Source organism: Pristiophorus japonicus, chromosome 27 (assembly GCF_044704955.1).
Source record: "Pristiophorus japonicus isolate sPriJap1 chromosome 27, sPriJap1.hap1, whole genome shotgun sequence".
In the NCBI taxonomy this organism is placed as follows: domain Eukaryota; kingdom Metazoa; phylum Chordata; class Chondrichthyes; family Pristiophoridae; genus Pristiophorus; species Pristiophorus japonicus.
This window is the reverse complement of record NC_092003.1, coordinates 1,515,664-1,530,881: the sequence shown is the minus strand read 5'-3', so window position 1 is coordinate 1,530,881 and position 15,218 is coordinate 1,515,664. Positions and strand designations below refer to the sequence as shown.

The window sequence follows — 15,218 nt, the reverse complement described above, 5'->3', positions numbered from 1 at the left end:
TGCTGTGATTATTTGGCAGTTGTGGTTCGATGTTCACAGCCATCAGAAGTACACTGGCTCCCAGACCCTGTACGTGCCGGTCACCCTCAGCACGGTGAGCACAGCGCTGTCCTGTACTGTCCTGTGGTGCTTGGGCAAAGGAGATCGGAACTGCTCGGTTACAGCCAGCAGGGCCTGAAGGGATCGGGGTGGAGGGGCTGTGCCCCTTTACTGGGGCTCCGTGTTGGGGATCGGGCCCTGTACCCCGTTACTGGGGCTCCGTGTTGGGGATCGGGCCCTGTACCCCGTTACTGGGGCTCCGTGTTGGGGATCGGGCCCTGTACCCCGTTACTGGGGCTCCGTGTTGGGGATCGGGCCCTGTACCCCGTTACTGGGGCTCCGTGTTGGGGATCGGGCCCTGTACCCCGTTACTGGGGCTCCGTGTTGGGGATCGGGCCCTGTACCCCGTTACTGGGGCTCCGTGTTGGGGATCGGGCCCTGTACCCCGTTACTGGGGCTCCGTGTTGGGGATCGGGCCCTGTACCCCGTTACTGGGGCTCCGTGTTAGGGATCGGGCTCTGTACCCCGTTACTGGGGCTCCGTGTTGGGGATCGGGCCTTATACCCCGTTACTGGGGCTCCGTGTTAGGGATCGGGCTCTGTACCCCGTTACTGGGGCTCCGTGTTAGGGATCGGGCCTTGTACCCCGTTACTGGGGCTCCGTGTTAGGGATCGGGCCCTGTATCCCGTTACTGGGGCTCCGTGTTAGGGATCTGGCTCTGTACCCCGTTACTGGGGCTCCGTGTTAGGGATCGGGCTTTGTACCCCGTTACTGGGGCTCCGTGTTAGGGATCTGGCTCTGTACCCCGTTACTGGGGCTCCGTGTTGGGGATCGGGCCTTGTACCCCGTTACTGGGGCTCCGTGTTGGGGATCGGGCTCTGTACCCCGTTACTGGGGCTCCGTGTTGGGGATCGGGCCCTGTACCCCGTTACTGGGGCTCCGTGTTGGGGATCGGGCCTTGTACCCCGTTACTGGGGCTCCGTGTTGGGGATCGGGCCCTGTACCCCGTTACTGGGGCTCCGTGTTGGGGATCAGGCCCTGTACCCCGTTACTGGGGCTCCGTGTTGGGGATCGGGCCCTGTATCCCGTTACTGGGGCTCCGTGTTGGGGATCGGGCCCTGTACCCCGTTACTGGGGCTCCGTGTTGGGGATCGGGCCCTGTACCCTGTATGTCCAGTATGCCTCACACACTCGGTGTAAAAAATGTGTCAAAAGTCACTCAGAATGACAACAGTCAATCTCGCAGACATGGAGTTTTGACTGTCGGAGGGGGGGGGGAGGCTTTCAGCCAGTGAAAAATATTGGGGAAAGCTCCTGCCTTAAATGGACTGTGTGGGCCAAAGAGGGAAAAAGCAAATGAGTTTTGAAGCGGAGTTAGTTTGGGGTACAGTGGAGGGGGCAGGGAGTTGGGGTACAGTGGAGGGGCAGGGAGTTGGGGTACAGTGGAAGGGCAGGGAGTTGGGGTACAGTGGAGGGGCAGGGAGTTGGGGTCAAGTGGAGGGGGCAGGGAGTTGGGGTCGAGTGGAGGGGGCAGGGAGTTGGGGTACAGTGGAGGGGGCAGGGAGTTGGGGTACAGTGGAGGGGGCAGGCAGTTGGGGAACAGTGGAGGGGGGCAGGGAGTTGGGGTACAGTGGAGGGGGGCAGGGAGTTGGGGTCGAGTGGAGGGGGGCAGGGAGTTGGGGTACAGTGGAGGGGGCAGGGAGTTGGGGTCGAGTGGAGGGGGGCAGGGAGTTGGGGTCGAGTGGAGGGGGCAGGGAGTTGGGGTACAGTGGAGGGGGCAGGGAGTTGGGGTACAGTGGAGGGGGCAGGGAGTTGGGGAACAGTGGAGGGGGGCAGGGAGTTGGGGTACAGTGGAGGGGGGCAGGGAGTTGGGGTACAGTGGAGGGGGCAGGGAGTTGGGGAACAGTGGAGGGGGGCAGGGAGTCGGGGTACAGTGGAGGGGGCAGGGAGTTGGGGTACAGTGGAGGGGGGCAGGGAGTCGGGGTACAGTGGAGGGGGCAGGGAGTTGGGGTACAGTGGAGGGGGGCAGGGAGTCGGGGTACAGTGGAGGGGGGCAGGGAGTCGGGGTACAGTGGAGGGGGCAGGGAGTTGGGGTACAGTGGAGGAGGCAGTGAGTTGGGGTACAGTGGAGGGGGCTACCCTCTGTATCTAGGCCAGGCTGGGTGCTGAAGGTTTAATATAACGTCGCACAGATTGAACACCCTTGTGCTGCACGGATGGTGCTGTGTCCAACGAGCCCAGCGTTTAATGCTCTGCTCCAACTCTTGCCTTTTATTGAAATCTTCTCCCCCTCCATTCTCCGTCAGATTCCAGTGTATCAGCGCGGAGGCACCATCATTGCCCGTAAAGAACGTGTTCGGAGATCTTCGTCCTGTATGCACAGCGATCCCTACACCCTCTACATAGCACTGAATGCACAGGTACCTCCTCCTCCTCCTGCTGTTTGAGTCATATCTTATTATTTTTATAGTTTTACTTTCCAAATCGGAAGCGATGTTTGAGGGATAAATATTGGCCCCAGGACATCTCTTCTTCCAATAGTGGCCCCGGGATCCTTTTCATCCACCTGAGGGGGCAGACGGGGCCTCGGTTTAACGGCACCTCCGACAGTGCGGCACTCTCTCAGTACTGCCCCTCCGACAGTGCGGCACTCCCTCAGTACTGCCCCTCCGACAGTGCGGCGCTCCCTCAGTACTGCCCCTCTGACAGCGTAGTACGGTTATCCCTTGGCACTGCCCGCCTGGATCCTGGGGCTGAAGTCTCTGCAGTGGAACTCAAATTTACGACCTTTTGGCTTGGAAGCGAGAGAGGGAGAAACAGCTCGCCATTCAGCCATTTAATGTAACATCATGTGTTGGGATCGTCTGATAACAGCCAGCTTTGGGAGTGCGAATAACTCCAGCAGGGATTGGGGGGGGAGGGTGGAGGGAGACTGGGGATTGGTGGGGGGGGGGGAGGAGACTGGGGATTGGTGGGGGGGGGGGGGGGGAGGAGACTGGGGATTGGTGGGGGGAGGGGAGGAGACTGGGGATTGGTGGGGGGGGGGAGGAGACTGGGGATTGGGGGGGGGAGGGGGAGACTGGGGATTGGTGGGGGGGGGAAGAGACTGGGGATTGGTGGGGGGGAGGGGGAGACTGGGGATTGGGGGGAGGAGGGGGGAGACTGGGGATTGGGGGGGGGGGGAGACTGGGGATTGGGGGGGGAGGGGGAGACTGGGTATTGGGGGGGGGAGGGGGAGACTGGGTATTGGGGGGGGTGAGGGGGAGACTGGGTATTGGGGGGGGTGAGGGGGAGACTGGGTATTGGGGGGGGGGTGAGGGGGAGACTGGGTATTGGGGGGGGGTGAGGGGGAGACTGGGTATTGAGGGAGGGGGAGACTGTTTATTGGGGGGGGGAGATTGGGGGTGGGGGGAGACTGGGGATTGGTGGGGGGGAGGGGGAGACTGGGGATTGTTGGGGGGGGGACTGGGTATTGGGGGGGGGAGGAGGGGGAGATTGGGGATTGGGGGGGGACTGGGTATTGGGGGGGAGAGGGGGGAGACTGGGTATTGTTGGGGGGGGGGGAGGGGGAGATTGGGGATTGGGGGGGGGACTGGGTATTGGGGGGGGGACTGGGTATTGGGGGGGGGGGGAGGGGGAGATTGGGGATTGGGGGGGGGACTGGGTATTGTTGGGGGGGGGGAGACTGGGTATTGGGGGGGGAGGAGGAGACTGGGTATTGGGGGGTGGGGGGGAGACTGGGGATTGGGGGGGGAGGGGGGAGACTGGGTATTGTTGGGGGGGGGACTGGGTATTGGGGGGGGGGACTGGGTATTGGGGGGGGGGGGAGACTGTTTATTGCGGGGGGGACTATGGAAGCCGCCCTTGACTTGGGGTGCACTGCCCCTGACTGACACTAACGTGTGACCGTTCTCCCCAGCACGCTGCGGAGGGGGAGCTGTTTATCGATGATGGCCACACGTTCAACTTCGAAAAGAAAAATGAATTCATTCACCGGACGTTTTCCTTCGCCAATAATTCCCTCACCTCCAGGTAATCGTCCATAGGGCCGTCGCCCGGGGTTAAAGTGCTTTGTGGGGCTCGATGGTAACGTGCTGAGCCGGAGGGAGGAGGGGGGGGGAACTGCTCGGCCCTGGAGTAAACGGGGTTCAGTCGACAGCACGAGCCCCTGTGTGTAATTCAGAGCTAACTGACCCGGAATCAGTCCCACTCCGACCCGTGGGGCAGAGGGAGGGAGGGAGGTGTGTCGGGAGGGAGGGAGGGCTCCGAATGCTAGATGCTGTAACCAGGCTCGGAAAGCTTCCCCTTCCCCAACTCTGACATCCCACTACAACAGCCTGCGTTTATATAGCGCCTGTAACGTAGTGAAACGTCCCAGGGTGCTTAGAGGATCGTAAATCAGACACACACTGACCCCGAGCCACATAGGCAGATATTGGGACAGGCGACCAAAAGCTGGGTCAGAGGTCGGTTTTAAGCAGCGTCTTAAAGGAGGAGAGGTTTAGAGAGGGAGTTCCAGAGCTTGGGGCCCAGGCAGCTGAAGGTACGGCCACCGATGGTGGAGTGATTATAGTCAGGGGATGGGCAAGAGGGCAGAATTAGAGGAGTGCAGAGATCTCGGAGGGTTGTAGGGGTTTACAGAGATAGGGAGGGGTGTAGGGGCTGGAGATTACATAGATAGGGAGGGGTGTAGGGGCTGAAGGTTACAGAGATAGGGAGGGGTGTAGGGGTTGGAGGAGATTACAGAGATAGGGAGGGGCGAGGCCATGGAGGGATTTGTAAACAAGGATAATATTTTAAAATCGAGGCGTTGTTTAACCGGGAGCCAATCTCGGTCAGCAAGCACAGGGGATGATGGGTGAGCGGGACTCGGTGCGAGTTAGGACACGAGGCAGTGAGCACAGGGGGTGATGGGTGAGAGGGACTCGGTGTGAGTTAGGACACGGGGCAGTGAGCACAGGGGGTGATGGGTGAGTGGGACTGGGTGCGAGTTAGGACATGGGGCAGTGAGCACAGGGGGTGATGGGTGAGAGGGACTGGGTGTGAGTTAGGACACGGGGCAGTGAGCACAGGGGGTGATGGGTGAGTGGGACTCGGTGCGAGTTAGGACAGGGGGCAGTGAGCACAGGGGGTGATGGGTGGGTGGGACTGGGTGTGAGTTAGGACAGGGGGCAGCGAAGTTTTGGATCACCTCTGTTTACGTCGGGTAGAATGTGGGAGGCCGGCCAGGAGTGTATTGGAATAATCAAGTCTGGAGGTACTTGACGAACAGGAAGTATTTAGCCACAATAACCTGAGCCGGGAGCAACGATAAGCGCAGTATCTGCCTTTGACCACCCCAGCAGAGTTAGCAGATCTGGGCAGCACCAGTTACAGCCCAGACTGCTCCCGTTCTCTCACTTTGGGAGAAAAAAATAGAAAAGCAGAGTATTGTTTAAACGGTGAGAGATTGGGAAATGTTGGTGTTCAGAGGGACCTGGGGGTCCTTGTACACCAATCACTGAAAGTTAACCTGCAGGTACAGGAGGCAATTCAGAAAGTAAATGGTATGTTGGCCTTTATTTATTACAGGAGGATTTGAGTATAAGAGTAAAGACGTCTTACTGCAATTATATCGGGCCCTGGTGAGACCACACCTGGAGTATTGTGCACAGTTCTGGTCTCCTTACCTAAGGAAGGATATACTTGCCATAGAGGGAGTGCAGCGAGACCTGGATGTCATGGTACATCAGTCATTGAAGGTTGGCATGCAGGTACAGCAGGCGGTTAAGAAAGCAAATGGCATGTTGGCCTTCATAGCGAGGGGATTTGAGTACAGGGGCAGGGAGGTGTTGCTACAGTTGTACAGGGCCTTGGTGAGGCCACACCTGGAGTATTGTGTACAGTTTTGGTCTCCTAACTTGAGGAAGGACATTCTTGCTATTGAGGGAGTGCAGCGAAGGTTCACCAGACTGATTCCCGGGATGGTGGGACTGACCTATCAAGAAAGACTGGATCAACTGGGCTTGTATTCACTGGAGTTCAGAAGAATGAGAGGGGATCTCATAGAAACGTTTAAAATTCTGACGGGTTTAGACGCAGGAAGAATGTTCCCAATGTTGGGGAAGTCCAGACCCAGGGGTCACAGTCTAAGGATAAGGGGTAAGCCATTTAGGACCGAGATGAGGAGGAATTTCTTCTCTGAGGGTTGTAAATCTGTGGAATTCTCTACCCCAGAGAGCTGTGGAGACTGGGTCATTGAATATATTTAAGACGGAGATCGACAGATTTTTGAGCATAAGGGGGTGAAGGGTTATGGGGAGCGGGCAGGGAAGTGGAGCTGAGTCTATGATCGGATCAGCCATGATGGTATTAAATGGCGGAGCAGACTCGAGGGGCCGAATGGCCGACTCCTGCTCCTAACGTTCCAAGCTCTGTGCTAACAGCGATGAACTTTGTTACAGATGTGCCGACCCAGTGGGCCGCTATGATACCACTGCGTGGGTGGAGCGAGTGGTGATTCTGGATGTGCGCAGACCGTCTTCTGTTGTCATCAAACTCTCTGGTGAGGAACCCGCCCAGTACATGTACAATTTGTGGCTCGGTATTGTCTGAGCGAGCGAGCGACTGACTCTCTCTCTCTGTGTGTGCAGGAGGAGCTGAATCGAGCCTGGAATTCGAACACAACCCTGACACTGCCGTGCTGACAGTCCGCAAGCCCGCCGTGAACGTGGGCGCTGACTGGACCCTGCACGTCCGATAACCGGGACACACCGGGGACTCTCTCTCCTCTCTCACACTCTCTTCACTGGGGTTAGTCAGCTGTTTCCACTGGGCGCGGGGAGCCCCGTCACTGCTCTGGATTCATTGGGTTTGGGAATGGCCTCTGTCCCTGTCACCTCCACCTCCCCAAAAACCTAACCTGCCTTGTGGGGGGGGGGGGGGGGGGGTCAAAGGTTCTTGCAATCTATCAGCAGCAGCGGTTTGTGGCTTTCTGAGCCAGTCGCTGTTCAGCTACAAGCCTCTCGTGTCCTGATCACCGCTGCTGTTTGACATCTTTCTCCCTGTCTGTCGCTGACGCCTGCTTGGTCTCTCTCCCTGTGTGCGTCTCTCTCTCACGCTCTGTCTGTCCCCGACCCCCCAACACTGGTTTTTATTTCCTACCAGACCTGTAGAAAGCACGTCTCTGTTTTTATTCACTGACCAGTAGCGTGCCTGTTAGGAAGGGTGCCATTGAGCCAGATTTCGCTGAATGTCAGCGACTCAATGCTGAGCACATCAGCCCAGCCCAGCGAATGTGTCTTCCTGTTCCCCCCCCCCACCCCCCCACCCCCCCTCGCCCCACCCCCCCTCGCCTCTGAAATCAGTTCATTCTCTCGCTGCCCCTTCGGGAGAACGTTGACGGCCAAATTTCCTGCGCGTCAGTATTCCCCCTTCTCCCCGAGGGAGCGTGGGGGGGTTTAACCAACCCTCCGGGCCCATCTCCCTCGGTACCTGCCATCTCTCTGTGGCTCGGCCTCCCGTTCCGGGTTTGGGACCAATGCTGATCATGATGTGGATCCCTCGGCGAGTCTGTGTGTGTGGGCCGCTCAGTTTTGGTAAACACCACACGCGCCGGGGAGCCACATTATAAAACGCCATTCACTGTGTGTCTTGCTGTGAATTTGTTTTTCTATGGGTTTATGAATTTCTGCCTGTTCCTCCGCCCCTCCCCCCCCAGCTCTGGGGCTGAAGCTGTCTGCAGGGTCACAGGGGCCGGGTGTTAGGCCCACGCCACACCGCAGCCTCACACTAAGCCAGCCCCAGGCCGCACTGTGTCTCCACCCGGGGGGCAGTGAGCGCACTCCCTATTGGGCCTGTTCCCCACCCCTAGCCTCGCTCTCCCCCCCCCACACCCCACACTGAGGCCATTTCAGCAGCCGAGGGGGTGTGCTCGGGTCCAGGACTCACTGCCCCCCCCCCCTCCCGAGTTGAGGTGGGGGGTGGTCCCTCTGGGAGAGTTGACAGCCCCCTGTCCACAATTTGACAGGATTTGTACAGCTGGAAGAAAGGTTTTTAAAATATAACAGTTGCTGATGACCAATGATCTCCTGTTTGGAATGTTTTTGATAAATGGATACAATTAAAAAAAAACTAAAAGTGTGGGCGCCTCATTCTGACTACAACCCGAGCCCCCCCGACACTGAAAGGAGACACTGTTCTCGGACTGCATTGACCAAGTGTTTCTATTATTGCAACAACAAATACCCGAGCTGTCGCTGTCACTGTCTGGGGCCGGGGATAGGTGATCTCCCACAGCCCGAGGGTTCCGTCCTCACTCCAGGGGCAGCAAACATCCTGGAACATAAAGCACAACATCATCATCGGCAGTCCCTCGCAATCGAGGAAGACTTGCTTCCACTCTAACAATGAGGTGGCTGAACAGTCCAATACGAGAGCCACAGTCCCTGTCACAGGTGGGACAGACCGAGGTGGAGGGAAGGGGAGACAGACCGAGGTGGAGGGAAGGACAGACAGTGGTCGAGGGAAGGGGAGGGTGGGACAGACCGAGGTGGAGGGAAGGGGAGGGTGGGACTGGTTTGCCGCACGCTCACACAAAGGCCTTTTTGACACTGTCGACAGTGAGGGCTTATGGAGCGTCCTCCTCTGTTTTGGGTGCCCCCAAAAGTTTGGCAACATCCTTCGCCTGCTCCACGACGACATGGAGGCAACCGTAACACTACCCCCCAATCCCAGTAACCCACCACGTTACTCTCTCTTACCCCCCAACATACACCGATATACCCCCCCACCTCACTGATGTTTTACTGTCACAGCAGAATGAATATCCCGAGAGTTCGCCTTACACAAGATCAGTTTTGGAAACTCACGGGTTGGTTTTAACTGGAGAACTTTCTGGAAGTATTTCGGAGGCAAAACACCCTCATCATTCCCCGGAGTGAGAATCACCTGATTGGTGGAGAAGTAAAACGGAATCCTGTCTGAAAACAACAAAAAATTCCCAAATCATCCCGGGAATAATCGGTGGCGAAGAGATGTGTAAAGTGGGGAGAGCATGAGATCTGCCCTGACCTTACCCCGCAGAGCATGCCTCAGCTCGATGTAGATGGCCAGCTCACAGTTAGTCCTCATACCTGCAGCACAGAACGGGACAGGTCAGAGACTCTGAGCCCACCCTGGTCCAGCACCGAGCGCATCCCATAATACTCACACTCAGAATCAGAGACATTTACAGCACGGAAGGAGGCCATTCGGCCCATCGTGTCCGCTCCGGCCGACCAAGAGCTACCCGGCCTAATCCCACTTTCCTGCTCTGGGTCTGTAGCCCTGTAGGTTACGGCTCTTCAGGTGCACATCCAAGTACTGTTTAAATGTGGTGAGGGTTTCTGCCTCTACCACCCTTTCAGGCCGTGAGTTCCACCCCAGACCCCCACCACCCTCTGGGTGAAGACATTTCCCCTCAAATCCCCTCTAAACCTCCCCCCAATGACTTTAAATCCATGCCCCCTGGTTGTTGACCCCTCTGCCAAGGGAAACAGGTCCGTCCTATCCACTCTATCCAGGCCCCTCATCATTTTATACACCTCAATCAGCTCTCCCCTCAGCCTCCTCTGTTCCAAAGAAAACAACCCCAGCCTATCCAATCTTTCCCCATCGCTAAAATTCTCCAGTCCTGGCAACGTCCCGGACTGTGGCCAATTCTGGCCACCACACTGTCGGAAGGCCCGAGATGTCGACACTATAACACAGACCCATTGCCGAGACCTGGAGCCCGGAACTCACCGCTCACCACCCCCCGGTCCTGGGGCAACCCCGGAGCCAGGTGGATGTGTGTCCGTGACATGCAGCGCAGCCCCTGGGCCTGAATCGAGGGCCAGTGTCGCAGGTAGGTACCATGGACCGCCTCTTCAGGGACATTCCCGGCCTGCAGGGAGATCGGGGTCAACTCCAGCTCCTCCACCTCAAAATAAACACACCACGGGTTAGCCCAACGTTACCACTTTAGTAACAGGTTCTATTCACACTCCCAGGGCAGGTACAGGGGGTTAGATACAGAGTAAAGCTCCCTCTGCACTGTCCCATCAAACACTCCCAGGGCAGGTACAGGGGGTTAGATACAGAGTAAAGCTCCCTCTACACTGTCCCATCAAACACTCCCAGGGCAGGTACAGCACGGGGTTAGATACAGAGTAAAGTCCCCTCTACACTGTCTCATCAAACACTCCCAGGGCAGGTACAGCACGGGGTGAGATACAGAGTAAAGTCCCCTCTACACTGTCCCATCAAACACTCCCAGGGCAGGTACAGCACGGGGTGAGATACAGAGTAAAGCTCCCTCTACACTGTCCCATCAAACACTCCCAGGGCAGGGACAGCACGGGGTGAGATACAGAGTAAAGCTCCCTCTACACTGTCCCATCAAACACTCCCAGGGCAGGGACAGCACGGGGTGAGATACAGAGTAAAGCTCCCTCTGCACTGTCCCATCAAACACTCCCAGGGCAAGTACAGCGGGTTAGATACAGAGTAAAGCTCCCTCTACACTGTCCCATCAAACACTCCCAGGGCAGGTACAGGGGGTTAGATACAGAGTAAAGCTCCCTCTACACTGTCCCATCAAACACTCCCAGGGCAGGGACAGCACGGGGTGAAATACAGAGTAAAGCTCCCTCTTCACTGTCCCATCAAACACTCCCAGGGCAGGTACAGCACGAGGTTAGATACAGAGTAAAGCTCCCTCTTCACTGTCCCATCACTCTTTCATTTCACGTCAACCTGTTTTAGGCCAGCAGACCTAGTGTAGACAGCTGTCTAGCCGACTCTCCATCGGTCTGGGGCACGTGTACCCACCCACTGCACAGTGGATTGGAGGCAGACCCACAAGCGACGCATGCTGCCAACCCGATTGAACTCAATGGCGCCCCCACATGGCGAGGATGGAGATGACGGAGACCTGCAAAGAGTGGCCCTGATTGGCTCGGACCTCCAGCCTCCCGGTGTCGGGGTGGGAGCGTAGTGTGAAGCGGTGTTTGCTGTTGGTCTCCACCACACGGAGGATATCCCGTTCCGCGTAGCCTCGATAGCGGGGATGTTGCAGGATCTCATCCACGCCCAGGAATCCATCTGCAAGAAACACAAGTCAGGAGCGGGCTCGTGTACGACTAGGATCACAGGTCACACACACACACACCCAAAGAGTAGGAGAAGGAACAAAGCATTTTATTCAGGGAGCAGTAGTTCAAATATCGTCAAACACACAATTAGGACAGACATTTGACCATGACACGCAGCTAGTGGGGGCTTGTAAAAGGGAACAGCAATAATCATGGCTGATTTAAACCTCCAAATTGATTGGACAAATCAAACTGGTCAGGGTAGCCTTGAGGAAGGGTTCATAGAGTGCATAAGGGACGGGTTCCTTGAGCAATATGTAACGGAACTAACCAGGGGGCAGGCTATCTTAGATCTGGTCCTGTGTAATGAGACAGGATTAATAAACAATCTCCCAGTAAAGGATCCCCTGGAATGAGTGACCATAACATGGTTGAATTTCAAATTCAGATGGAAGGTGAGAAAGTTGGATCTCAAACCAGGGTCCTGAGCTTAAATAAAGGAGACTACAAAGGTATGAGGGCAGAGTTGGCTAAAGTGGACTGGGAAAATAGATTAAAGTGTAGGACGGTTGATGAAGAGTGGTGTACATTTAAGGAGATATTTCATAACTCAAGAAAAATATATTTCAGTGAGGAGAAAAGGGTGTAAGAGAAAAGATAGCCATCCGTGGCTACTAAAGAAATAAAGGACGGTATCCGATTAAAACAAGGGCATACAAAGTGACCAAAACTAGTGGGAGGACAGAAGACTGGGAAGAGTTTAAAAGCCAGGAAAGAATGACTAAAAAAATGATTAATGGAAGAGAGACTATGAAAGTAAACTAGCATGAAATATAAAAATAGATAGCAAGAGTTTCTATAGGTATATAAAAGGAAAAAGAATGGCTGGTCCATTAGAGGACGAGACCGGGGAATGAGTAATGAGGAACATGGAGATGGCAGAAACTCTGAACAAATATTTTGTATCAGTCTTTACGGTAGAGGACACTAACAATATCCCAACAGTGTATCGTCAAGGGGCTATAGGGGGGGAGGAACTTAACACAATCACAATCACTAAGGAGGTGGTACTCAGTAAGATAATGGGACTAAAGGCAGATAATCCCCTGGACCTGATGGCTTACATCCTAGGGTCTTAAGAGAAGTAGTGGCAGGGATTGTGGATGCATTGGTTGTAATTTACCAAAATTCCCTGGATTCTGGGGAGGTCCCAGCAGATTGGAAAACTGCAAATGTAACGCCCCTATTTAAAAAAGGAGGCAGACAGAAAGCAGGAAACTATAGACCAGTTAGCCGAACATCTGTGGTTGGGAAGATGTTGGAATCCATTATTAAAGAAGCAGTAGCAGGACATTTGGAAAAGCAAAATTCAGTCAGGCAGAGTCAGCATAGATTTATGAAGGGGAAGTTATGTTTGACAAATTTGCCGGAATTCTTTGAGGATGTAACGAACAGGGTGGATAAAGGGGAACCAGTGGATGTGGTGTATTTGGACTTCCAGAAGGCATTTGACAAGGTGCCACATAAAAGGTTACTGCACAAGATAAAAGTTCACGGGGTTGGGGGTAATATATTAGCATGGATAGAGGATTGGCTAACTTACAGAAAACAGCAAAAATGGTTCATTCTTGGATTGGCAATCAGTAACTAGTGGGGTGCCACAGGGATCAGTGCTGGGACCCCAACTATTTACAATTTATATTAACGACTTGGAAGAAAGGACTGAGTGTAACGTAGACAAGTTTGCTGACAATACAAAGATGGGAGGAAAAGCAATGTGTGAGGAGGACACAAAAAATCTGCAAAAGGACATAGACAGGCTAAGTGAGTGGGCAAAAATTTGGCAGATGGAGTATGATGTTGGAAAGTGTGAGGTTATCCACTTTGGCAGAAAAAAAAAATCGAAGAGCAAATTATAATTTAAATAGAGAAAGATTGCAAAGTGCCGCAGTACAGCGGGACCTGGGGGTACTTGTGCATGAAACACAAAAGGATAGTATGCAGGTACAGCAAATGATCAGGAAGGCCAATGGAGTCTTGGCCTTTATTGCAAAGGGATGGAGTATAAAAGCAGGGAAGTCTTGCTCCAGTTATACAGGGTATTGGTGAGGCCACACCTGGAATACTGCGTGCAGTTTTGGTTTCCATATTTACGAAAGGATATACTTGCTTTGGAGGCAGTTCAGAGAAGGTTCACTCGGTTGATTCCGGGGATGAGGGGGTTGACTTATGAGGAAAGGTTGAGGAGGTTGGGCTTCTACTCATTGGAATTCAGAAGAATGAGAGGTGATCTTATCGAAACGTATCAGATTATGAGGGGGCTTGACAAGGTGGATGCAGAGAGGATGTTTCCACTGATGGGGGAGACTAGAACTAGGGGGCATGGACTTAGAATAAGGGGCCGCCCATTTAAAACTGAGATGAGGAGGAATTTCTTCTCTCAGAGGGTTGTAAATCTGTGGAATTCGCTGCCTCAGAGAGCTGTGGAGGCTGGGACATTGAATATATTTAAACAGAAATAGACAGTTTCTTAACCGATAAGTGGATAAGGGAGCGGGGGGGGGAAGTGGAGCTGAGTCCATGATCGGATCAGCCATGATGGTATTAAATGGCGGAGCAGGCTCGAGGGGCCGAATGGCCGACTCCTGCTCCTATTTCTGATGTTCTAGTTGGTACTAGTCCCGATCACACAGATGGCTGGCAGCACAAAGCGTTCTTCCCCTCACCGTCTGCCCTGAAACGCCCTCTAGGTCTGTCTGTTATTCTCTGTTTAGGGTTGGGTCTGGTGTAGGATATAGACAGGACCATGTAACCGATGATATGTCGGGTTATGCATCTCAACTCTTGGTTGAAACCCTCCTCTCCACATTTACCCTCACAGGATCAGAGTCAGAAAGGCCATTCGTGGCCCTCAGATATCTGGAGCTGCCCGTTATCAGTTATTTACATTCCCGCTGTTCGAGAGGCTTTAGCTATTGTACCGTGGAGTGAATCTTCAAATTTATCACCAGTCAGGAGATTTTTTTTTGGTCTTATTTCTTCCAATTTACAAATTCTTACACACGTCAGCGGGTGAGATCAGTCCCTCGACCCACTGATACCCTGCTGGGCCAATAAAGGTCCCATCTCTATCCCCCACTTCCCAAACTCTCCATCCCGCTCTTCCCAGCCTCTCCATCCCCCTCTTCCCAACTTCTATATTCAGGATATTGAGGGGAACAGAGAGGGGAGGTCGAGAGACCCTGTTCCCCCTGGTTGGGGGGTCTCGGACTAGGGGCACAGGCTAAACATTAGAGCCGGACCTTTCAGGAGTGAAATTAGGGAACACTTCTACACACACAGGGTGGGAGAGGTTTGGAACCCTCTTCCCCAAACGGCAATCGATGCTGGGGGTCAGTTGTTCATTTTAAATCTGAGATTGGTAGATTTTGTTAACGAAAGGCGGGTCTATGGAGTTAGGTCGCAAATCAACCGTGATCTCATTGAATGGTGGAACAGACTCGAGGGGCTGAATGGCCTCCTCCTGTTCCTGTGTAACAGGCTCGAGGGACTGAATGGCCTCCTCCTGTTCCTGTGTAACAGCATCGAGGGGCTGAATGGCCTCCTCCTGTTCCTAATGTAACAGGCTCGAGGGGCTGAGTGGCCTCCTCCTGTTCCTGTGTAACAGGCTCGAGGGGCTGAATGGCCTCCTCCTGTTCCTAATGTAACAGGCTCGAGGGGCTGAATGGCCTCCTCCTGTTCCTGTGTAACAGGCTCGAGGGGCTGAATGGCCTCCTCCTGTTCCTGTGTAACAGGCTCGAGGGGCTGAATGGCCTCCTCCTGTTCCTGTGTAACAGGTTCGAGGGGCTGAATGGCCTCCTCCTGTGTAACAGGCTCGAGGGGCTGAATGGCCTCCTCCTGTTCCTGTGTTCCATTGTATCCAATTTTATATCGTACTATTCAGGGGGAGTTCTCCCCGGTGTCCTGGGGCCAATATTTATCCCTCAACCAACACCTAAAAACAGATTATCTGGGTCATTATCACGTTGCTGTTTGTGGGAGCTTGCTGTGCGCAAATTGTCTGCCGCGTTTCCCACATTACAACCG

At 54.5% G+C, this 15,218-nt stretch overlaps 2 protein-coding genes across 5 annotated transcripts in view; one reads left to right on the top strand and one right to left on the bottom strand.

Annotated features, from left to right (window-relative positions):
* Positions 1-8,097, top strand: part of LOC139239318 (neutral alpha-glucosidase AB-like) — a 60,549-nt gene extending 52,452 nt beyond the window's left edge. Inside the window, exons 19-23 of the mRNA XM_070867989.1 lie at positions 20-94; positions 2,346-2,459; positions 3,959-4,071; positions 6,483-6,583; positions 6,672-8,097. Coding sequence (XP_070724090.1) covers positions 20-94; positions 2,346-2,459; positions 3,959-4,071; positions 6,483-6,583; positions 6,672-6,781 — 513 coding nt within the window. The 3' untranslated portion in view covers positions 6,782-8,097. The remainder of the gene's footprint in view (positions 1-19; positions 95-2,345; positions 2,460-3,958; positions 4,072-6,482; positions 6,584-6,671) is intronic.
* A 128-nt stretch (positions 8,098-8,225) lies between these two features.
* trpt1 (tRNA phosphotransferase 1) overlaps positions 8,226-15,218 on the bottom strand; it is a 16,833-nt gene continuing 9,840 nt past the window's right edge. For 2 of the 4 annotated variants that reach the window (XM_070868086.1, XM_070868085.1), the window contains exons 4-8: positions 10,973-11,142; positions 9,802-9,979; positions 9,096-9,152; positions 8,889-8,999; positions 8,226-8,355 (exon numbers count right to left, since the gene is read on the bottom strand). In XM_070868086.1, the coding sequence (XP_070724187.1) occupies positions 8,333-8,355; positions 8,889-8,999; positions 9,096-9,152; positions 9,802-9,979; positions 10,973-11,142 (539 nt within the window). In that variant the 3' untranslated portion in view covers positions 8,226-8,332. Of the gene's footprint in view, positions 8,356-8,888; positions 9,000-9,090; positions 9,153-9,801; positions 9,980-10,972; positions 11,143-15,218 lie in introns of all 4 variants that reach the window. The other 2 variants (XR_011588635.1, XM_070868087.1) reach the window with 2 other exon arrangements.